The 21711-nt window shown below is 47.8% G+C and overlaps 9 protein-coding genes across 9 annotated transcripts; 4 read left to right on the top strand and 5 right to left on the bottom strand.

The window, feature by feature from the left end:
* Positions 1 to 1027: 1027 nt before the first annotated feature.
* N7506_002353 (E3 ubiquitin-protein ligase) lies at positions 1028 to 1847 on the top strand (the record flags this gene model as incomplete). The annotated part of the gene is made up of 2 exons (XM_056951649.1): positions 1028 to 1674; positions 1748 to 1847. The coding sequence occupies 2 exons, from the start codon at positions 1028 to 1030 to the stop codon at positions 1845 to 1847; spliced, it is 747 nt and encodes a 248-aa protein (XP_056817564.1).
* A 722-nt stretch (positions 1848 to 2569) lies between these two features.
* On the top strand, positions 2570 to 3251 carry N7506_002352 (uncharacterized protein; the record flags this gene model as incomplete). Its single annotated transcript, XM_056951648.1, has 2 exons — positions 2570 to 2620; positions 2643 to 3251. The coding sequence occupies 2 exons, from the start codon at positions 2570 to 2572 to the stop codon at positions 3249 to 3251; spliced, it is 660 nt and encodes a 219-aa protein (XP_056817563.1).
* Positions 3252 to 3727: 476 nt separating this feature from the next.
* On the bottom strand, positions 3728 to 5634 carry N7506_002351 (uncharacterized protein; the record flags this gene model as incomplete). The annotated part of the gene is made up of 3 exons (XM_056951647.1): positions 3728 to 4173; positions 4224 to 5536; positions 5588 to 5634. 3 exons carry the CDS (start codon positions 5632 to 5634, stop codon positions 3728 to 3730), a joined length of 1806 nt encoding a protein of 601 aa, XP_056817562.1.
* A 410-nt stretch (positions 5635 to 6044) lies between these two features.
* On the bottom strand, positions 6045 to 7539 carry N7506_002350 (uncharacterized protein; the record flags this gene model as incomplete). The annotated part of the gene is made up of 3 exons (XM_056951646.1): positions 6045 to 7011; positions 7069 to 7313; positions 7375 to 7539. 3 exons carry the CDS (start codon positions 7537 to 7539, stop codon positions 6045 to 6047), a joined length of 1377 nt encoding a protein of 458 aa, XP_056817561.1.
* Positions 7540 to 9242: 1703 nt separating this feature from the next.
* On the top strand, positions 9243 to 10799 carry N7506_002349 (CMGC/MAPK/P38 protein kinase; the record flags this gene model as incomplete). The annotated part of the gene is made up of 9 exons (XM_056951645.1): positions 9243 to 9304; positions 9357 to 9404; positions 9479 to 9608; positions 9661 to 9704; positions 9752 to 9851; positions 9907 to 10263; positions 10328 to 10406; positions 10478 to 10661; positions 10721 to 10799. 9 exons carry the CDS (start codon positions 9243 to 9245, stop codon positions 10797 to 10799), a joined length of 1083 nt encoding a protein of 360 aa, XP_056817560.1.
* Positions 10800 to 11002: 203 nt separating this feature from the next.
* N7506_002348 (uncharacterized protein) lies at positions 11003 to 12626 on the bottom strand (the record flags this gene model as incomplete). Its single annotated transcript, XM_056951644.1, has 5 exons — positions 11003 to 11416; positions 11471 to 11862; positions 11921 to 12112; positions 12172 to 12391; positions 12489 to 12626. The coding sequence occupies 5 exons, from the start codon at positions 12624 to 12626 to the stop codon at positions 11003 to 11005; spliced, it is 1356 nt and encodes a 451-aa protein (XP_056817559.1).
* A 623-nt stretch (positions 12627 to 13249) lies between these two features.
* On the bottom strand, positions 13250 to 14183 carry N7506_002347 (aromatic alcohol reductase; the record flags this gene model as incomplete). Its single annotated transcript, XM_056951643.1, has 2 exons — positions 13250 to 14104; positions 14157 to 14183. The coding sequence occupies 2 exons, from the start codon at positions 14181 to 14183 to the stop codon at positions 13250 to 13252; spliced, it is 882 nt and encodes a 293-aa protein (XP_056817558.1).
* A 2975-nt stretch (positions 14184 to 17158) lies between these two features.
* N7506_002346 (uncharacterized protein) lies at positions 17159 to 18496 on the bottom strand (the record flags this gene model as incomplete). The annotated part of the gene is made up of 4 exons (XM_056951642.1): positions 17159 to 17196; positions 17258 to 17823; positions 17883 to 18037; positions 18092 to 18496. 4 exons carry the CDS (start codon positions 18494 to 18496, stop codon positions 17159 to 17161), a joined length of 1164 nt encoding a protein of 387 aa, XP_056817557.1.
* A 1239-nt stretch (positions 18497 to 19735) lies between these two features.
* Positions 19736 to 21424, top strand: N7506_002345 (argininosuccinate synthase; the record flags this gene model as incomplete). The annotated part of the gene is made up of 7 exons (XM_056951641.1): positions 19736 to 19750; positions 19895 to 19937; positions 19995 to 20036; positions 20091 to 20111; positions 20172 to 20368; positions 20430 to 20998; positions 21061 to 21424. The coding sequence occupies 7 exons, from the start codon at positions 19736 to 19738 to the stop codon at positions 21422 to 21424; spliced, it is 1251 nt and encodes a 416-aa protein (XP_056817556.1).
* Positions 21425 to 21711: the final 287 nt, after the last annotated feature.

Here is a 21711-nt window from a genome sequence, read left to right as displayed (position 1 = left end):
ATGCAGCACCATCCACGCGGCTGGGCGTCCGGTCTTTGAATCAGGGTGAAGTGCACAAGTCTACGATGTCTCCGCGCAACAATTGAAGTGGAACGATAAGGGCGATAACGAGCTCGGGGATATCGGAGTTAAAAGAAAACACGCTAGTCTTCTTCGAGCCTTTACGTAACATTGATTATGTCAGGCTAATTGCTCGACAATTGGATGTGAGGATCACTGTGCCCTCACTTTCCAAGGTTCAAGGCTTTCTTTCATGCAGACGCTGACTGGAAGGCATCCGTGGATTCTTGTCTGGCTTCATTTTTGCCTATACATCTAGCAGATTAGTCCATCTAGACTGTTGGTGTTCTGTCCGCTCTTCTGCCTGAATCAGTATGCAAGTGTAATCGAATTCATCGATCTGGTTCCCTTGATCCTCACCACTTGGGCATAGATCAGCCTGATAAGTCTAGATGGACTACACAGACCAGGGAACAATGTTTTATATGAATATCCCAGAAACAAAATGTATGAACGCTCTAAAAGACTTTCTCTTGTTTCTAATCACCGGAGTTGGTCTTTGGAAAGATTGGGCAAAGCTTACTCCAGTCTGTCCACAAAGCTTGAATGCGACTTACAGCAAAGTGCATCATTCTGACACCATGATAATTGGTTTGTTCGTGCCTCATAGAAGCATTGCGTAACAAGCTCTGCAATCTTTTAACATGTTGACATCGTGTGTCCCCATTTGGATATCCCCATTCTCGTGAACACAGCGCAAATAAACCCAAATCTAGCTGGGGGCTAGTACGGGAATCTTATGTGATAGGATATACCTACGGTGTAACCGTGGAAGAAGGGCAAGCACACATTTTTGTCACAATCGTGCCTTCTTGCAAAGTCATTCTTCGCTGGGATTCATCATTCGCCGGCGCTTTCTGGGGGTGATAAAGTTCGACAGTCAGACATTTGATCTATACGATATCTTGAAGCGTGGGTCATATGAAGAGGCAGACTTTGCAGCAAAGAAATACCCTCACCATCTTAAATGGGTACAGCCATGTCACTGGAGTTGGATGCTGGCATGGAAGAAGCGCTTGACCGCTACGAGAAGGACATCCTCTTCCAAATTTCCACTCTTTCCATTACCGCTAAAGAGGAGGAAGAAGACCCAGCCACCGACTCCGACTTTGAGCAGTCCCCCAAGTGTGTCTGCTGTCAAGACCGATATCCACGAAGCGAGACAATTCAAGCCCGATGCCGTCATTTTTATTGCAGCACTTGCGTGACTGCGTTATTTGAAGGAGCTCTACGGGACGAGTCTTTATGCCCTCCTCAATGCTGCACCACGCCAATAACACTGGAAGATGCCGAAGAGTTCATAGACCACAAGCTGGCTACGAAGTATAGAAAACGTGTGGTTGAACTACTTGATCCGGACAGGACCTATTGTTCAGAGCCGACCTGTTCTCGATATATCCCCCAAAAGAGCACAAGATCACACCGCGTGGTCTGCCAATGCAAATGTGGGGTTCAAACATGCAGAAAATGCAAACAGAAGGCCCACGGCGAGTTAGGTGATTGTGTCCGCCACTTTGACAGCTTGTTGGAAAATCTAGCGAAAGTCAAAGGGTGGAAAAGATGTCCAAACTGCTCTCGTTTGACTGAGCTTTCTTTGGGCTGCTTTCACATCAGGTAATGAAGCTACTACATGACTCTTTCGACTTACTCTCCCATGATTTTTTTCATTGGTACTAATCATTACTAGGTGTATCTGTGACTTCGAATGGTGCTACTCCTGTGGCAAAGAGTGGGGATCTTGCGAATGCGTGCTCTGGGAAGAATACTACCTGTTAGACCACGAGTAATGATTGACAGAGAAGTCAAAGCTACTCAGAATCTCGCTATATGATTGGAGCAGGCGAGGGTCGCAGAGTTTGCTGGATCTACAAATTCTGTTCACGATTTGGGATGATTGTTTGATGAGCGATGAATGCTTCTGCGTTTTTGGCAAGATGGTTGATTGCCTTTACATTGAATGCCAATGGAAACAAATCGCTAGATATTGCTACTATGGGCGACTAAAAATCTTCAAATATCAAAGTCCTGGAAGATAGCAGCATCTAATCTGGTACTTCAGGACTTGAGGAGTACACGACTTATCTTGTGATGAGAATCGATAATCCATAAAATGGCCTCCGCCCAGACACCTGGGCAACAACTATATTCCAAGATTTTGGGCAGTGCCGCTGCAATAATGACGAAGTTTTCTAGTTGGTTGCTCATTGCCGAGGTGTATTACATGTCTTGAAGTTTCAGAAAGACAGGAACTCAAATTTGGTATAGATGGTTGCACTTCTCATTCTTCAATCCACTTAACCTGTCATTCATGTCTCCCAGCGACGAGACATTCTTGCTTGATTCTCAACGTGACCGATCTTTGAGCTCATTCTACTAGCTAAGATCTATTTCTTCGGCGAATCAGCGTCTCGACAAAGACAAAAGCCATGGACAGCAAGAATGAAAGAATGGAAAATCCCAAAGGATATCGCCACGACACACACGACCAAGTGGCTGATCAAACCCCGAAATGTTTGAAGATGTTGAGATCTGTCAAAGACCGTGTCTCAAAATTCTCTGGGTATAGCTACAAGACCTTTTAGAGTTTGTATTCACTGCGAAACAAGATTAGAGAAGATGGGAGAGCCCAGGAACCAGAACGACTGAACGACAGTCAAGGGGATAAAAAGCAAGCTGAAACCAAGGAACAAATTGAGTGCGTATCTTGCGTGGACAAGTTTAAATTTTCGGAGGTAACTCGCATCTTCTGTTCCCACACATACTGCCGGGGCTGTGTCACAAAAATGTTTGAATTATTCGCCAAGGGAGAAGTCTTGGTGCCACCACGATGTTGCGGAAAGCCGATAGCAGGACACTATGCCAGCTACATATTGCAACTTGAAATGTCCAAAGATTACCAAGATCGAATCCTCGAATTCAACGACGACAACAAACTCTACTGTTCCAACACGAGCTGCTATCGATACATATCATCCAGTAACAGAAACCGTCGAGTCGGAGTGTGCGAGCACTGCATGACCCGAACATGTAAAATGTGCCGGGCTAGGGGACGCTTTGGACCTTGCCAGGAGGACAGCATCGATAGCACTCGCAAGATCAAGAGACCGACAACAGCAAGATCACAGCAAGCCAATGGTTTATCGAAAGTACCGAGGGCCGGACTAAGAAGTCGAAATTCTCGAAATCCATGAGCAATGCTTTGCTGAAGAGAATGGGGAGAAAAAGAAGTGGGAACGGTGCCCAGGTTGTAAGAGAATGATACAGTGGATATCTGGATGCTCTTAAATCACGTAAATTTTTCCTGAGTATGTATGCTTGATCTTGAACTGACAAATATCGCTTTTTAGATGCTCCTACAGGCGCCGTTTCTAACATCGCAAATAGTGCTCGAAGCACTTGAAACCCCCCCTTATGCAAGCAGGAAGAAAATGGAGACATGCCGCTGTAATAGTGCGTATTGGCGTATGGCAGGCTAAAGGTCGACCTAGGTGATGGATTGTGAAGAGATTTGGATAGATTCTCCTAGGCTCATGAGTCTGGTTCAAGTTGCTATAATTTCGCGGAGTCAGGTCGTTGCTATTACTAGAGTTTAACTCCAACTATACGAGGTGTTGGATATTGACAAAAGTGCTGAGATCAACTCACAAATTTGAGTCTTTAGTATGATCTAAGAAGTCTTTTGCTTCTTCGCTGGTCTATCTTCGGAATGACTAAATTCAGCCTTCCAAGACCCATCTCTGACTTTGGCATCGTTGCCATGAAAACCAACATCATAAGCATGCTTCATGCCATCCATGCATTTTTGCCGCTGCTCGTCGAAATCAAACATCGGCTTTGGATATGTATCTTCAGTGTCATCGGAGCGAGAAGATGGACTGCCATCTCCGGTGACTCTACAGCCCCATTTCTTTTGGTCAGCTATGGGAGCCTTCCATGGCTCGTAAATGTGCTTCTTGTCAAAGTTGGCAAGCTCAGGGCAATACCGTTTGATGAAATTTCCTTCCGGATCCCACTTTTTGCCAAAGGCTACAGGCGAGTAGCAGCGGTAAAACATCGCGTAAAACGCCGTGCAGGATAGCCACTGCCAATTACCGATGTTGCAAGCGGTTTCGTCTACAATCTTTGTGAGTTGACGAAGGGAGAGCCCAAGCGGAAAAACTTACGATCAATCAGCAGCTCTTCGAAGACTTCTGCTCCCCTCTCCCAGGAGACATAGCAGCCACCTCGAGTCAGGAAACAAGCAACGCTGTGTCTGCCGAGATGATGAATCCATCCTTCTTGCTTGAGTTGACGCATCAACGCATCGATCCAAGGGAAACCCGTTCGTCCCTCCTTCCACCGCTGAAACCACTCCTCCGCCTCCTCCGAGTCCACTTCATAAGACCCGTCGACTGACCCGTCCTTATCCGGAGGGTTCGATTGCAGATGCCAGTCAATGAACCTCACAGCCTCATTTCCATACGAGCGAGCAAACCGATGACCGAGAGGTGCTTGTGCTGCGAAATACATGTCTCTAAACAGGAGCTGGCCGTGAAGATTAGTTGGCACTGATGCGACCGGCTTCTTGGCTTTTCTTTGTTTATTGAAGACATCTTGAACATCCCACCAGAATTTTCTCACTGACAACGACCCAAAATGGAGATGTGGAGACAACAGCGTGGTGGACTGGGGCTCGAAAGCTGCTGGGGACGTCTTAGGCTTCTCGAATTGTGCGATATATTCCTCATTTTCGATACACTCTCCAAGGATTCGCAGTGCCTCGTCCTCACCACCTCGGTGTGGGGTGGCTGCCTGGGACAAATCGATACCGGTGTCATCCCACGGAACGGCAAAGTCGCCTTTGGGGCCCATGAGGTTTGAGTACTGCTCATCCTTTTTGGTGCGATGTTCCGCATTCACATCTGGTTTGTTATCAATCGAATCATGATCAAGGCTGCTGAGATCCATTTTCTTCTCATCCCATGGATCTGGGACGCTCTTAGGAGAATCGAGTGGCTTGTCGGGGTTGCCATTGTTGATCTTCACGGCGGCTTTTTCCACTTGAGTGATGCTCATTGTCGGTTTTCCGTTGTTCTTCTGCACCAGTTCATCGGGATCGAAAAGAGTCCTACCCATTCTCCAAACCACTTCAACACCGGCCTTTTCGGCCATCGCCACTATGGCAGTATCTCGGTCTTTCGCGTAAGCATCTGTGTCTTTTTCAAACACTAGATGCGTAACGCCCCAGTGTTTCCACAGCTTGGGCAGAATGGTTTGAGGCCCTTCTCTCACTACCCAGAGCTTTTGCTTGGGATTGAGCTTCTCATACCCCTTGGAGAGCTGACTTTGACATTCAAGGAGGAATTTCCAGCGATTGGGACCCACGCGTGCTTTGTACACATAATGAGGATCCCACGTCCAGACTGGGATGAAGACGGAGGGCTTCAACGCCAGAGCAGCATGTAATGCTGGCGAGTCATGAAGTCGCAGATCCGTCCTGTGATTATGATTCAGCAATTATGTATCTGGATGGACTGGGTTTACTGACCGATGCCAATACAGGACGACAGAGTTTGATGAAGAGCCGGCCTTCATAATTTCAAATCACGCTGAAAACCAATGTACATGGACTCAATGATGACGCTGATAAGAGATGAAGAAGTCTGGGAGTTTTCCACCCAGGGTTAGATCGAGGCTCCGCGATTATTATACAGTGACGTCACCAATTTTAGGCGATCGATCTGACTTTGGATACGTTCGAAACTCAGCCGTTCCCGGAATTAGACAATCAAATCGCCATGGAGTATAATGAGTACATGGGCGCATCTTGAGAGCTTCTTTGGCATCGTGGTGAGTTTGGAGACCGAATGAGCTGTTCCAACCTCATTGAAAGAGGACCAAAAGCTAAGCAAATACGTGAACGCAGGGGAACAACCAATCAGATAAAGATGGAGATAAAGTGATAATAAGACTTCATTGTTTAATTCTGGAAAACGTGATAATATTCATATATTTTGTTGACGCGTTCTTCGCTTTTCTAACAACGCGCTTTGATCCAGATTCAGCTCAGACTGCTTGGTGTGTTTGTTCCGCGAATTTTGCTCCGGAGAAGTAGGCTCAACCATGAATGAGAGTCGATTGACACCCTTGGGACCCGACAGACTGAGCTGTGACATCTGTTTGTCGGCACTGTTTGTGCTTGAGAGCTTGCCCATAATCCTCTCTTGTCGTCTCCGCTCATCTTCTATCTGATGTACTGAAAAAGCAACATCGAAAATCTCCGCTACATTCATGACATCGGGAGTTCGACATTCCACTTGGCCTCTGATGGCCAAGCTCGCAGGGCTTGGAAGGGGGTTTGGTTCGCTTCCATCCGAACCAGCGGATGGTTGCTGTTTTAATTGAGAGGGAACCTCCAGACTCGATGATTGTTGAGTAGGTTCCTGTTTGGAATGATCGGGTTGCGAAGCTTCTCGAATCCATGGATGAGCCATGAAGTCGTCAATGGTGTACCTCTTTGCAGGATCCACTGTCAAGAGATTCCTAACGAGATCTTTGGCTGTGTCGGAAATATTATCCCACCAGGGAGAGTCGAAATGGAACTGCCCCTTGATTACTCTTTTCATGAGTATTTTGATGTTGGGGTCGTAAAACGGCGGATATCCTGCTAAGAGTGCGAAGAGAACACAGCCCAAGGCCCACATATCCACTCCGGTGGAGTACTTTTGATCATCGACGATCTCGGGTGCGGCATATCCCATTGTGCCACACGGAGTGGCGGTTAGGTTGCCGAGGATCTTCTTGGAAAACCCAAAGTCTCCAAGCTTCACTGTGCCGATACCGCCAGAGCCCACACCGTGCGCAAAGTCACCTTCGTCCATTTTTTTCTCCTCACCCGGTTGTGGCTTTTTAGGAACTTTGCTCGGCAGCAACGGTATGGAATGAAACAAGATGTTTTCGGGTTTGATATCACTGTTCCCACTTAGTGTTTCCACCGAGGATGAATTCCAGCACATATGAGCAACGTACCGATGCACTATTCCTAGTGTCTGATGTAGATACTGAACAGCCCGAGCAACCTGGAGTATGACATGCCGGCTGAGATCTTCACTGAGATAAGTCAATTTGACCACCTGGTTGAATAGTTCTCCTCCAGTGCAGAGCTCCATGATTATATAGCAGTATTCATCTGTGTCGATTGTGTCTATTAGTTGGATCAAGTTTGGATGATCCATTTGACGCATTATTTCGATTTCTTTGCACATGCTGATGTTCTGTGCGTTGGTTAGATGATCCAGTCTGTATGAATAGACAGGAAGAGAAGGCAAATCGTACCTGCTGTGAGTTCATCTCGCGCTTTCGCATGATCTTGATTGCGACCTCATCATGTGAGGCTTGAGTGTCCTGGGCCCGAAACACCTCGCTGAAGGCACCTTTGCCTATACGGCATAGGAGATGCCAGCGATCTAGGCCAGGGAACGTTGGCATATCTTCGGCCATGTTGAAGATGGCAGTGATTGTGATAGTGGGTCGTTCTGCAAGAGATTTCGATTATGGCTAGGGATTGATGAAAGGACCGGTATTGCGGTTGCGGGATCTTCGCCTGATCAATGGTCGTCGGACTGGTCAGAGTATATAAGTATGTCAAAACTAAGATAAACCATCGTCGTACACCCAAGATTGTCAGTTATAAGCTTGGGGTAGGGGAAGGAAGCCCGATTGGCGGCTTTAAAAGAATGTGTTATCGCCAGAGAAACTGGTTCTGAGCTTAACGTCATGACGGATTGGAACAGGTGAGCTGATCAATGGAGGCAATGGAGGCTTGAAATATTTGACATCATCCCGAAAGTGAATCCGGATGCACAAAGACCAACGATTCGTGATTTCCCGCCAGCGATAGGTTGACGGATGAGTTCCCGCCAATCAGAAGCGTCAATTCCCCGGGACATCCATCGGGTACCCACTGGGTCTTTCAGCTGTACTTTTTAATTTGCGATTAATGCGAAGAAAAAGACATGTCTTTTTGAATATATCAATATCTTGATCTGAATATACAAAATTTAACGTAGAATCGTCAAAAATAGAATTAAGCTGGCAATTATGACGCTTATAGCCCGGGAAGTACAGTAGATCCCCCTGACGACCCCCCAATTCCCACTTTCCGAGGCAACGTGTTTGAGCGTTCGGATTCGTGGAACCTAGCCCAGTAGCTTGGCAAGTGAGAATCCATACTGGATCGTGGCAAGCAACCCGCCAATGTTGATGCAGATCGAGGTGCCATGAATGTACATAAACTGCCGATCCAGAAGTTTCTTTTCCTGAGAGACAAAAGCGGATGAGTCGCGCCGATCTTTCATATCTTGGAGGTGTTAGCTTCGTGTCTCAGCCAAGAATCAAATTCACATGTAAGGCATACCCTGGTACTTTCGCGCCTTCACTACTCTCTGTGTCAAGGGCCGGAAAATGATCAGATTGATCAACCCAGCGATAGACACGACGGTCATGTACCAGTACAATTCTTCAAGAATTGATGACACATTCAAGTCAGTCTTCCGAGTCCCCGTCAGAGCTACAAAGACAGGGAGGAATGATTGTAACGAAAAATAGACCGGAAAGATCGCGGCCTGGTGTATCCCAAAGGACGGTCTATCTAGCGACCGGAAAGCTAAGATGCCATTGAAAAATGTCTGTGAATTGATCAATCAGATAACGGTTCGGGACAGTACAAAGTACAGTATGTAACTGAAAAATCACCTGAAAAAATTGGCTTCCGAGCAGGATTCCGTAACTACACGAGGTAAGAATGATTCATAGCCGTGGAGTAAGGGGAAAGGTAGTAGTTACCTGACTAAATGAAAGAATTGGAGCAACATCACCATTCCCACCGCAGCTATGCGAAATACAGTTGCATAATGCGCGATTATCAAAGAAGGGAAAAATCTGGATCGCAACCCAGCTCGATGGGAATAATAGTCCCTACTGAGTGGAGCCGGAAATACCCACCCGGCCTTGCGTTCGTATCCACACTAACGCGCCAAAAAACAAGGCCTGGCCAACTTTTGAACCCTGGGTTTGACAGCAATGCCCATGCGCGTACGGAGTAGACTAATACTTAATGCTTGACCCGCGCCCCATTCAGCGACCCGGGTCGCTCTCTTTTCATGTACACTTAAACCTTGACCTCCAGGACTTATATATTCACCATGTTAGATGTCGATCTTGTCAAGCATAATGTCGGCGGGTGTACTTTCGATACCCCTAGTCGGTGTGTGTGCCTCGCACGATACCATTCATGGCTTGAAAGCTGATTCAAAAAGATACTCCAATATACAACTTCAAGGCTTTGGAGCCTATGGCATTGTTTGGTATGCGGATCTCGTTACGAGCAGATGGCTCAACAGACCATAATCCAGCATTGTAACTAACCGAAAGCCTGCAGCTCTCTAAAGGATAACCTCACGTCCGAGGTTGTTGCGATCAAGAAAATCCCAGACCCATTTCGGTCAGAAGAAGCAGCCAAGCGAACTTTTCGTGAGGTCAAACTACTTCGGCATCTCGAGCATGATAACGTCCGTGCGCCCCTTAGTGCCGAGCCTGGGCCCAAACTGACCTCGCGACTAGGTGATCTCTTTGCGGGACATATTCGTCTCCCCTCGCGATGACATGTAATAAAAGTACTCTCTTGGTTTTCGTTCAATGCTAACATGCCCAGATATTTAGTTACAGACCTCATGGCTACTGATCTCGCGCACATCATCGCTTCGAAGCCTATAGATGATGAATTCGTCAAGTATATCTGCTACCAAATTATGGTATGTTCACACGCCAACCGAGCTTTCCACCAGTCTAACATTCTGCATCATTCAGCGAGGCCTGAAATACATTCATTCAGCAGGCGTTGTGCACCGGGATCTCAAGCCAAGCAATGTGCTGGTAGATGAGAACTGTGATATCAAACTATGCGATTTTGGCCTCGCCAGAACAGTCGATACTACCATGACGGGCTACGTCACTATGCGACATTATCGAGCCCCCGAAACTATGCTAACATGGCAGAAATACACCGTCAAAGTTGATATGTGGAGTGCAGGTTGCATACTTGCTGAATTGATCGCAGGGACACCACTTTTCCCTGGCCAAAGCCACGCCGATCAGTTTTCCGTCATCTTAAATTTGCTGGGATCTGTTCCACAGAGCGTTCTACAGACAATTCCTTCTCAAAACGTATGTTTGATCACGATCCAACGTTCATGGAGGGACCTGTGAGGTGACTAACCTCGACATTCAGACATCAAAATACATCTCCAGCCTTCCCCCTCGGACCAAACAGTCATTGGCGGGCGTACTGAAAAACGCCAGCCCAGATTGTATGTTCTGAAAAGAAGAACAACCTTGGAAGTCGAGAGATCAATGCTTACTTACATGAACCACGAAATAGCCATTGAGTTGCTCGAAAAGCTGCTGGTTTGGGACCCGAATGAGCGCCTTGGCGCCGCAGCTGCTCTTGAACACCCATATCTTCAACTCTATCATGATGCTACCGACGAGCCTGTGGCAAAAGAAAAGTTTGACTGGTCTTCAGTCTCCAAAGATCGCTCCTTGGATCATTGGAAAATTCTTACGTGAGTTCCCCTCGAGCCTGATGAGAGTCATTGAACTATTTGGTATTGACTGTGGAAAGATACTCGGAGATAATGAATCACCACAACTCCCAAATCTCGGAAGATTTGATTGATTTCCAGTCCCTGTTGAACGAGTAACATTCAGCTATGCCATTATGAGTTCTTCTGCGTTTAGCGAGAGCGCCTTGAGCGCCTGAATTTGTGAGATATGCATGCTATGACAATCCTAATTTCAATTTGAGCGACTCTTCCAGCCCAGTAAATGGAAAGATCATAACACACAAGGGTCAATATTCACGCTATGGGCTCATCTCAATCATGACCTGCTTCCTGCAGTATTTTCAGACAGAGTTCGAGTTATCGGCGCACGACCACGGCGAGGATCCCCCATCTTTGAGGAAAGAGTCCCTGATCCCCACAGCAGAGCCGTACGAGCCTCCTATCATCAGAAAAGTACCAAGAAAGAGGATGACCATGGACCAAATCACGCCAAATCGCCATTTCCAAGTGCGAGTGCTTTTCCAGTTGTCGAGTAACCACATACCGGCATACGGCTGGAAAGTCAGGAATGTACCCAGAAGCGCACCTATCAGCGACACAAGCTCTGAGAATACAGGAATAGCACTCGCAATGATATATGCGACGATGGTGATACCTAACGTCGAAGAAAGCCATGTAACCCAATGTGTGACACTGTTGGCCGTGAGGTGGTCTGATCCACGCAAAATTCGGACAAAGACGTGCTTAGCGGACAGCTATAAAACATGTTAGTTTGATCAGTTCCACAGAGCATCGGGTAGGGCTCAAACATGGATGAAGAGAACACAGGACACAACCAAGCCAGGTAGCGCGATACCATATGACACCTTTTTCACGGTATCACCGGCTGATCCAAGTGCGGGCGAGGCCACATATGATCCACAAAAGTAATAGACGATAGTGCCGACAATGATGTAGACCAAAGTGACAGTAGTCTGACATATAGCGAGTGACCTGTTGTACATGAGAGGTTGGCGCATCTCGGCAACGATGTTGAAGAAAGCCGGCGTTCCAGCATATGTGAAAACCAATGTGGAGACAGCGGATATAGCTTCAGTGAAACTAGGATTGTTGAAAAGCTTATAGTCCGACTTCCAGTGACCGGTTTGAGGTGCCGCCGAAGGGCGGTCTTGAAGGCCCACGGCGATTGTGACAGCGAAGACTGTGCGATATATGTCAGAGTTGGGGTAAGAGCAATGGAGGAGGTTATCGAGACTTGCCGGCAATAATGATGGAAGTTGCCCCGATCCAAGCTAAAAAGCCAATTCGGTCGAGTGTTCTTAAGCTTCCAAACATAAAGCCGATGACAGCAGCACATGCCACGAATCCAGCTGTGCATATAGCGTGTGTTGAAAGAGCATTCAACGAGATTGAAATGCTCAACATGGCTGATCCTGCGACGAAAGTGAAGTCTGACAAATGTGAGTAGATATGCCCCCTCCACCCCAAGCCCCCGTATGTAAAGACTCACAAGTCGCATAAGCAGCTCCAAAAACCTCAAACCCAATCCGACCAAATAGCATCCTGCCTACATCGTCGATGCCATACACCTGTGGATGACGAAGCTTGATGACACCGACCATATAGTTTGACCAGGTTGTGATGCAGCCCATGGCCACAAGAAGAATATTGCCTGGCACCAAACCCACGGTGGCAAAGACGAGTGGCATCGAAAGCACACCAAGGCCGATCTGTGTCTTCATCATCAACGCGGTAGTACCTAGCCAACCGACCTTGAAAAAAGACAAACTGAGTGTAAGTTCTCGCTGCAGTCCGTGATCAGCTTACATTGTGGTAATTTGGACCATCTTCGGGAATTTCCCCAAACACATCGTGGTGATCAGTGATAGTTCCCAATCCTTCGTGCGTTGTTCGATCATCGTTCCCGCTCCCAAAATCGACATCAGCTTTCGAGTCTTTTGACATGGTGATAGAGGGTTCAAAATCTTTGAGTATACAATGGATTTAATATGACCAGACTACAGGAATACTGTTTATTTAAGTGCACACAGCTATAGCGATTGACCGATATCCCTCCCCGCGCATTGAAAGCATCAGGGGTTGGTGGAAAGGTTATCTTCGCCACTCAGCTTTCTTATCTCTCTTGTCTCAAGACTGGCGAGTCTATAAAGCCTCACTATTACCAAATTTGACACAAAACGGCGCGATTTCCCCGCTTCACCAAGATCTAGGCACGTAATCTACATTGCCGAGATAGGAGACAATGAGAAGGTGGAAGCGAATACCGGCTATGCTTACCTCCTCTTTCGAAGATGGTAGGTTATATCCCGGAATGACTTTCCAATATTGAAAGAAGGGCAAACTTAAAATGGCTACGTCCTTGACAACAACATGGAAAGAAAGGCAAATTAATTTGAAATTCTGCTATCATCCTATCATTGCTAGGGCAATAAATCCAGATCCCCTCACCTTCCACCACCACCACCTGCAATCGAAATATCTCGGTCTCAAAGCAGGTTGCGCTTTCCTGTTTGGAAACTTGGCAGTGAGAGAGTGACGGATTCATTATCAGTGGTTGAGGAGAACGTCTATTTGGTCACAAGACCACGGAGCTCTTCCTCAGAGAGATGCTTCAGGCCGAACAAATCATTCGAAAGCTTTGAAGTATCAAAGAGAGAACCGAAGCCTTCGCCAAAGATAGCTCGTCGGATGAAGCTAGTTGCGAGGATTGCTGGGTTGGGCGATGGCTTTTGAAGCTCTTCATATGCTGCCTTTTCCAGATCGGCGGTCGCGACAATCTCGGTATCAAGGGTCTTGCCAGACAACCGAAGAAGTTCTTTCTGTGACACCCGAGCTTCTTCAACATACACAGCAGTGTTCTTGGTAGCATCAAGATTGTTGACGATACCAACGATGCCCTTGCCCACGCCCTTGAGAGTGGTGGTTGAGAACGCCCTATCGCCTCCGTCGTAGAGAGTCGCAACAGGACCAGACAAATTAAGAATGAAGTTGTGCGCAAGACCCCAGTCAAGGAATGGACCAGTAATGAGCAATGAGTAGCTGAGACTGGAATCCTGGGATAATTTCTTGAGGTGGTCCTGAACGCTGACCTTATCTCCAAAGACAGGAAGCTTAGCTGTCTGAGGGTTGACGGTCTCGCAGCCATACTCGGAGGGAACGAATCGCTTAACTCCCACAGCAGCTGCGGCATCAATCAGACGGAGGTGAACGGCAAGTGGTATGACGCCAACATTCAGAGTGCTGACAACCACCTCCTGGCCCGTCAACGCATGCTTGAGGGAATCTATAGACTCATAATCCACATTTGCAACATGGACTCTGGGGTCAAAGGTCTTGTCACTACCCTGTCTAGTGAGGACGGTGACATCAAAACCGGCGATGAGAAGCTGCTCGAGGATTGCTGGGCCCAAGTTACCGGTGGCCTAAGTGAATGTTAGTACAGTAGAATCTAGGATGGCAGGTAGGCAGACATACCCCGGCAAGTGCAACTTTGATCGACATTCTTAAGATGGATGTAGAAAAAAGGAATTTGGAATAGACTTGGTTGATAGGAAGGGAAGTGTAGAGAGGCAGATGCGTTTGGATTGTGTGAGAGATGTTTGATGCGTCCCCGGGAGCCTTTTATATCTACTGAGTACATGATGAAGCTCGATGTCCCCCCAATCGCACGCAATGTTGCCATAGATTGATTAGATATCAGAAGACTGATTTCAAAGAACGGCTCAATTCTCCCATACATGACGTGCCCGACTTCCAGAATTATGTGAGCGTAGGGCAAAATCGAGAGTAGTGCCTTATAAATCGGGAACCCAAGATTACGAAGGCGGGCAAATTCCGCGGGCAAATTCCGCCATTTATTTGTCAACTGGCCGCAATTTTTCTTCGTAATGAATCCACGCCCCAAAGTTGTGTCCACTGGTTTCTACACCGTACCTGGGACCTCGCCTCCCTTCCGAGTGGATGTTTTTTTTTGTGGAAGCTGGAGCATATGTACAAAGCTTTGTGATCTACGGAGTACATACTTCAACACCCTTTTAGCCTGTCACCCCAATTTCCTCGCCCGTTCTTCCTCCCCTTCTACCCTCCCGATTCCATATACGCCGAGATGGTTGCTCACCTCTCCTCTTCATACCCAATTCCTAAAGCAAGATTTTTGCGAAGACTGACGTGGCCTCTAGATTTTGTTATGCTCAATAGTCTTACCTTGAGACCGATTGGACTAGCCGGATGTTCGATATGGCAAGGACATGTAGTTTTCATTATCTTATGTCGCCTAGTAAGAGAAGTATAAAGCCACTGTCGGAGATACAATTACCGCAAGAGTACCATGATATTAGAGCAACCACGCTCTCTAATATTCCCTGATGTGCTCAAATGATTCTTGCTATTCTTATCGTATGTTGATGATTGCCTTACGGTATGAAACTGCCTACCAAATCCGCCTGCCTGCCTCAGTACAAGGCTTTCAAGCCTTTCATGTTCTTTACCTATTTAGGTAAACAGCAGGGTGAATTTGGCCAGCGGACTGATGAGCACTGAGGTCACGCCCGCCCTTCTGCCCAGGTGTGGATAAATAGCTCTTTCTAGGCCATCCTCTTCTTTCCTTCTTCATCCTCTCCACCCTGAGAACTACGATTTAATCTGACATGCTAATCTCCAACGTTATCCTTACATACCAAACTGAGATCCCACACAACGATTCTCACCAAAACCTCTTGCCCCGAAGCTCAGGTTTTTCTTCTAAAATCTGCCAATCAACGCACGACTCAGAGGGGATTCCCCATTCAGAAGCAAAAGAACTTCACACGCCAGACTAACAAACCACCCACCGAAGGGATGGCGGAACCATTTGACGGCAGGGCCGAGACATTGGCCTTGCAATTCCAACTTCAGGAGATTGATACGGATTTGCGGGAACTGCGTGACATGATAACCACCCACACATCTCAAGACACAAGAGACCAGATATTTGCCTTGGAATTGCTGAGAATGGATATGCAACAGAGCATCGCAGCAGTACGAAACCCTCAAAGTTTAACCCCCGACCACCCCAAAGGACGTTTGAGTGTTGTGCCTGCAATGAAAGCCATCCTGCCAGTGGAATGATTACTTGCAGTTGCAACCACCGATACTGCCATGACTGCGCCATTGAATTGGTCAGATCGTCCTTGACCGACGTGAACCTGTTCCCTCCTCGATGCTGCGGTGTACCCTTGCCGCTTGAAAACAGATGGTCTTTTATGAGCGTGGATTTATGGGCACGAGTTCGGCTCAGGAAAATAGAGATGAACGAAGTGGCTCCAACATATTGCTCGGACGCAAGATGCTCTAAATTGCTCCTGTCAGCTGACATCCACAACTCAATCGGAACATGCCCAGATTGCAACCGAAGAACCTGCTTGAAGTGCAAGGAAAGGATGCACCAAGGAGAGTGCCTTGGAAGTCTATTTGGCAATGCAAAAGTCACGAATTTGATGACAGATAAGGGATGGCAACGCTGCCCACGCTGCGGCCATGGCATTGAAAGAAGGGACGGATGTCCCCACATGACGTGAGTTACTTTGCCAGGCTCTGCCGATATTGCTTCTGATAAACAATTGTTATAGATGCAGATGCGGTCAAGAATTTTGTTACTTGTGTGGTGGTGATTGGGCGCCTTGCGGAGGAAATTGCCCCCGTCCCAGTGCGAACGTCGCCCGGCCGCCAGCCAGACCATTAGCTCAGGCAGGAACCGCATTGAATCGATTGACGGAAAACTTGGCCAGACAAACTAACCCGATCTTGGGGGCCCCACAGAGGGCTCCTCAGCCCATACCTCCCCTCAGACCATTACCTGAGGCCGTAATGGATCGATTGACGGAAAATTTGGCCAGACAAACTAACCTGCTCATGGGGGCCCAACCGGGGGTTCATCAGCCCATACCTCCCCTCATACCTCCCCCCAGACCATTACCTCAGGCCGCACTCGATCGATTGACGGAAAATTTGGCCAGACAAACTAACCCAATCTTGGAGGCCCCACAGAGAGCTCCTCGGTTCATACCTCAGCCCACGCCTCTCGACCCTGGGTGTACGCACAACAGACCTTGGGAGAAGCTTGATCTCTATGGTGGGTGCAACATATGCCGAAGAGCTCGAATGTATCTTTACGAGTGCCGTATGTGTGAGATGAGAGCATGTATGCCATGCAGAAAGAATTTCTATTGAATTGTGCTGCAGCAGGTGCAAAAGCAGCAGCTATCGAAATGGGTTGGCGCCGAGGGTGGCAGAAAGAGAGAAAAATGAAAGACAAAAGTATTTTCCAGGGAGACTGCATGATATAGGGAGGTGAGGTGGATAGGCAAGAAGAAATATGACAATTTCGAACTTGATTGAGTTGCCATTTCCTACTTTGGTAATCAGGAAACACAGTCTGTATTTCTATGAGGGTTATTGCCTGCATTATGTATGGGCTAGTGCTTCGATGTTGGATATCTTTAATAATCCAATGTCTGTTTGATACCATCAAATATTCCTGAGAACACGAGATCTTGGATTAGTAGGCCATATAAATGATAGGAAGAGAGTGTACTTACTTGCAACGTCAGGAAGAATAAACTGCTCGTAGCTCAAACCTGTGTGAGTACTCCATCCTGCAACTCGCTTCACGGGGGCTTCCAAGCGCAAAAACGCGCTCTCCTGCAGCGTTGCAGCCACTTCTGCACCAACGCCGTAATTGACCATACTTTCGTGAACTACCACGGCTCGTCCTGTCTTCTTCACGCTCTCAATGACCGTCTGTCTGTCCCAAGGATAGATCGTCCGCAAATCAATGAGTTCCACATTGACACCAGGCATGGCCTTTTCGATGGCGGAGATTGCAGAAGAGCACATGTAAAGAGGCTGGCCATATGAAATGACAGTCAGGTCCTTTCCAGGCTTGATCACTTCGGCCTTGCTGAGTGGTATTGTGTAGTATTCGTTCGGGACATGCTCCACAGCCGCACGGTACAGAATCTTAGGCTCCATGAATATCACCGGGTCGTTGTGCTCGAAAATCGACGACAAAAGAAGACCCTTGGCTTGTGCTGGGGACCGCGGCATCACCACCCGCACGCCGGGGACGTGTGCGAAGAGGGACTCGGGAGATTGAGAATGATATCTGTACAGCCATCGAATGAGTATTTCTGATCAGTATCAGAGTCACGGCATGTAACTTACAGAGCGCCGTGTCCAACCGCACCACATGGCATGCGAATCACAAGACCACCAGCATTGATCCCTGTGCCACCCTCACGATACCGGAACTTGGCTGCCTCGTTGATAATCTGATCGAATGCGGGGAAAACATAATCTGCAAATTGAATCTCCGCAACCTGATCCGAGACTCACATTAGCAGAGTAAACTGACCAATGCAGATCTAACTTACCGGTTTCATTCCCTCCACCGCACATCCTATTGCAAATCCCGCAATGCCTTGCTCTGTTAGTGGAGTGTTGAATACCCGATCTGAGCCAAACTCTGTCTGTAGATCCATTGAGCACCGAAAGACACCACCGAAGGCGACATCTTCGCCGAAGAGGAGGACCTTCTCGGATTTTGATAAGGCTGTTTTGAGGGCGGAATTGATCGCTTGAAAGAAGTTGAGTCGTTTACTCGTGGCACCTGCGGGGAAGTCTGTTGTATTTGCCAGAGAAGAAGAGGTGTGATGTAAAATTGGGGTTGTCTTGTAGTCAATGGGTAGATTGAGCTTTGCGGAAGGGGTAGGAGCTCCGGAGTAGAAGCGTCGAGGGACGTGGGTAAAAGACCGCAATGGAGCTCGTAGAGGAGCCATATTTGGCTTTGATTCTGAGGTTATGAACGAAGTGTCAATACATGAAAGGGTTTTCTACGCAGGGGCTTTTCCCTTTAAATTGCTATGCTTCAAGATCCGGGGCATAGCGCGGGGAAGCCGCCGCGTCTAGCCGAAGTGATGCAAATTAGACAAACAAGACAAACAAGACAAACATATTGAGCTGCCTATGACGTAACCTTGATAAACTATGGCCGTCGCAAAAAGAAGGCACCAAATATCTCTTTCCATTCTAGATTTTATGTACTTTTGGCAGTGAGAACTGAGCCAGGTGATGAGAAAGAGGCTGTCAGCCCTGGAGCTATTAAATTTGCTCTATGTGGGTGTATGAGGGTAGTAACACCTTTGTTAAGTTGGTTTCTATTTCGCCAATTCCCTCAATGCCATATTTCAATACTCAATTGAGATCTGAGTTCTTTACTTCTAGGAGCACCTCGAATCACTGTAAGTAGTACGTGTATTGATCATATAAGGTGGCCTATGTCAGTTTCCTAAAAGACAAAAGTTTCCAAGGTTGTTAGCCACATTGCGGTGACAGAGGTACGTACTACCAATAACCAACGGAGCGATGCAAATTTTATCCAGTCTGAGATTTTAGCCTTTGGTAACCTACGAAGACACGAGACCTGACAGATTGGTCAATTGCAGAGGAGATTTACCCATGCGAGTAAACTGTTGCTGTGAAGTTCTGCGATAGTCCATTCATGTTTCCTCCAACTATATTTCTTTATCTACGACTCCAAATCTTACAAGGTTCTCATTTTCGATATCCCAGTGTTTTGAACAGTCTTCCAACTTAGCTGGTTTTGATTTTGCATCAAGAATTGTAATTGCAAAATGAAACAAAATACAACAGATAAGTCTGCATAAGCCCAGACTGACTAACAAATTGAACGGGAAACTTCGGGATGCTCTTTTGAACGCCTTAGAGAGTGTGGTACCTCTTCCCCAAACACTGGGGATACACACACGACCGAGACCTATCTGCTGCATGAGACCGTTAGCTAAACGAATCTTTTTATTGGATAAGCACTCCTGCAAGTTGGAACAAAATGTATAGATCTCACGGTGTCGGACTTGGAGGGGCAATGATCGGCCTTATCAGCTATCAGCCGGTCTCGGACCCCCCGTGACTTGCCCACAATTTTTCTCAATGACTCAGTCCCTCTTCTTTTATATTCCACTGTTCTTGACTTTTGACTATCCATCAATTCATTCACAATGGCTCAAGGAAAGGTATGACCTCCACAATTGGGCATCAGACATTCAATTCAATTGAACGTCAATTGTCCCATACCCACACACTACACGCACACACCGCCACCTTCTTCTCCGCAATCCTGCCCGCCATGTTGACGTGCGACTAACAATTTCGCGCAGGTTTGCCTCGCCTACTCTGGCGGTCTCGACACCAGCTGTATCTGTATGCATATGATCTCTTGAGGTTCAGCCAATTGCAATTGCTAATACCCATTTGCAGTGAAGTACCTCATCGAGGAGGGCTATGAGGTCGTCTGTTTCAGTAAGTCATCAATTCCACTACTTGGATCAAGAAAAATACTAACGCAACAAATAGTGGCCGATGTTGGCCAGGAAGGTAATGCGCAATCCAATGTCATTCGCAAATCCACACCCGTCTAATCAGCATCCATTACAGAGGACTTCGAGGCTGCCCGCGAGAAGGCCCTGAAGATCGGTGCCCTCAAGTGCGAGATCATTGACATCCGCCGCGAGTTCATCGAGGAGCTTTGCTTCCCCGCCATTGCTTGCAACGCCGTCTACGAGAACGTCTACCTTCTCGGTACCTCCCTGGCTCGCCCCGTCATTGCCCGCGCCCAGATCGATGTCGCCCAGGTACGGTTCCGCCCCCACACAAGCCTAACCACGATGAATGGGATACTAACCTAAAACTTAGCGCGAGGGCTGCTTCGCCGTCTCTCACGGTTGCACCGGTAAGGGTAACGACCAGGTTCGCTTCGAGCTTGCCTTCTACGCCCTTCAGCCCAGCATCAAGGTCATCGCCCCGTGGCGCGACCCCGTCTTCTACGAGCGCTTCAAGGGCCGTCAGGACCTGCTCGACTACGCCGAGGAGAAGGGCATCCCTGTCACCTCCACCAAGTCCAAGCCCTGGTCCATGGATGAGAACCTGGCCCACTGCTCTTACGAGGCCGGCATCCTGGAGGACCCCGACACCACTCCTCCCACTGACATGTGGAAGCTGACCGTCGACCCTCTGTCCGCCCCCGACCAGCCCGAGGACTTCACCCTCTTCTTCGAGAAGGGTGTCCCCGTCAAGCTCCAGTACACTGAGGGTGGCAAGCAGAAGTCCGTCACCGACTCCGTTGAGCTCTTCCTGACCGCCAACGCCATTGCCCGCCGTCACGGTGTTGGCCGTATCGATATCGTTGAGAACCGTTTCATCGGTATCAAGTCCCGTGGCTGCTACGAGACCCCCGGTCTCACTGCCCTGCGCTCCGCTCACATGTGAGTATCTGTGATCGCATACTGAAAAACAAATATGAATAGTTTGCTAACCCCGCTTCCAGTGATCTCGAGGGTCTTGTCATGGACCGTGAGGTTCGTGCTCTGCGTGACTCCTTCATCACCTTCAACTACTCCAAGCTCCTGTACAACGGCATGTACTTCTCCCCCGAGCGCGAGTTCCTCGAGTCCTCCATCACCGCTTCCCAGAAGTCCGTCAACGGCCAGGTCCGCTGCCGCGCCTACAAGGGTCTCGTTTCCGTTCTCGGTCGTTCCTCCGAGACCGAGAAGCTGTACGACATGAGCGAGTCCTCCATGGACGAGATCGGTGACTTCTCCCCCGCTGAGACCACTGGCTTCATCAACGTGTCTGCCATCCGTCTCAAGAAGTACGGCCAGATGAAGGCCGCCGCTGGCGAGAAGCTGTAAATTTTGTCCCATTAAAAAAAAAATTAAAGACGACTTCTCTTCGACTTGGAATCATTGGGATGCCAAATGTTGACCGTCCCTGGCATTCCCTAGCCAACGTGTCGAGTCTTTCTGCTCCAATTTCCACCCGATGATGATGGATGACTTTGGATTTGAATGACTGTATAATGAACCAGAGAAAAATAGCGACACAGCTGAATTTGGATTTCTATAACAAAATGCAACGTGGATGATTCGAATGATAGCACTTCACATGAACTTTTCACAGTAATGATGTATTGACAGAT

This window comes from Penicillium brevicompactum (assembly GCF_028827555.1).
Source record: "Penicillium brevicompactum strain IBT 35665 chromosome Unknown utg000001l_segment0_segment0, whole genome shotgun sequence".
Taxonomy (NCBI): Eukaryota; Fungi; Ascomycota; class Eurotiomycetes; order Eurotiales; family Aspergillaceae; genus Penicillium; species Penicillium brevicompactum.
This window is presented reverse-complemented; position numbering and strand designations above follow the sequence as displayed.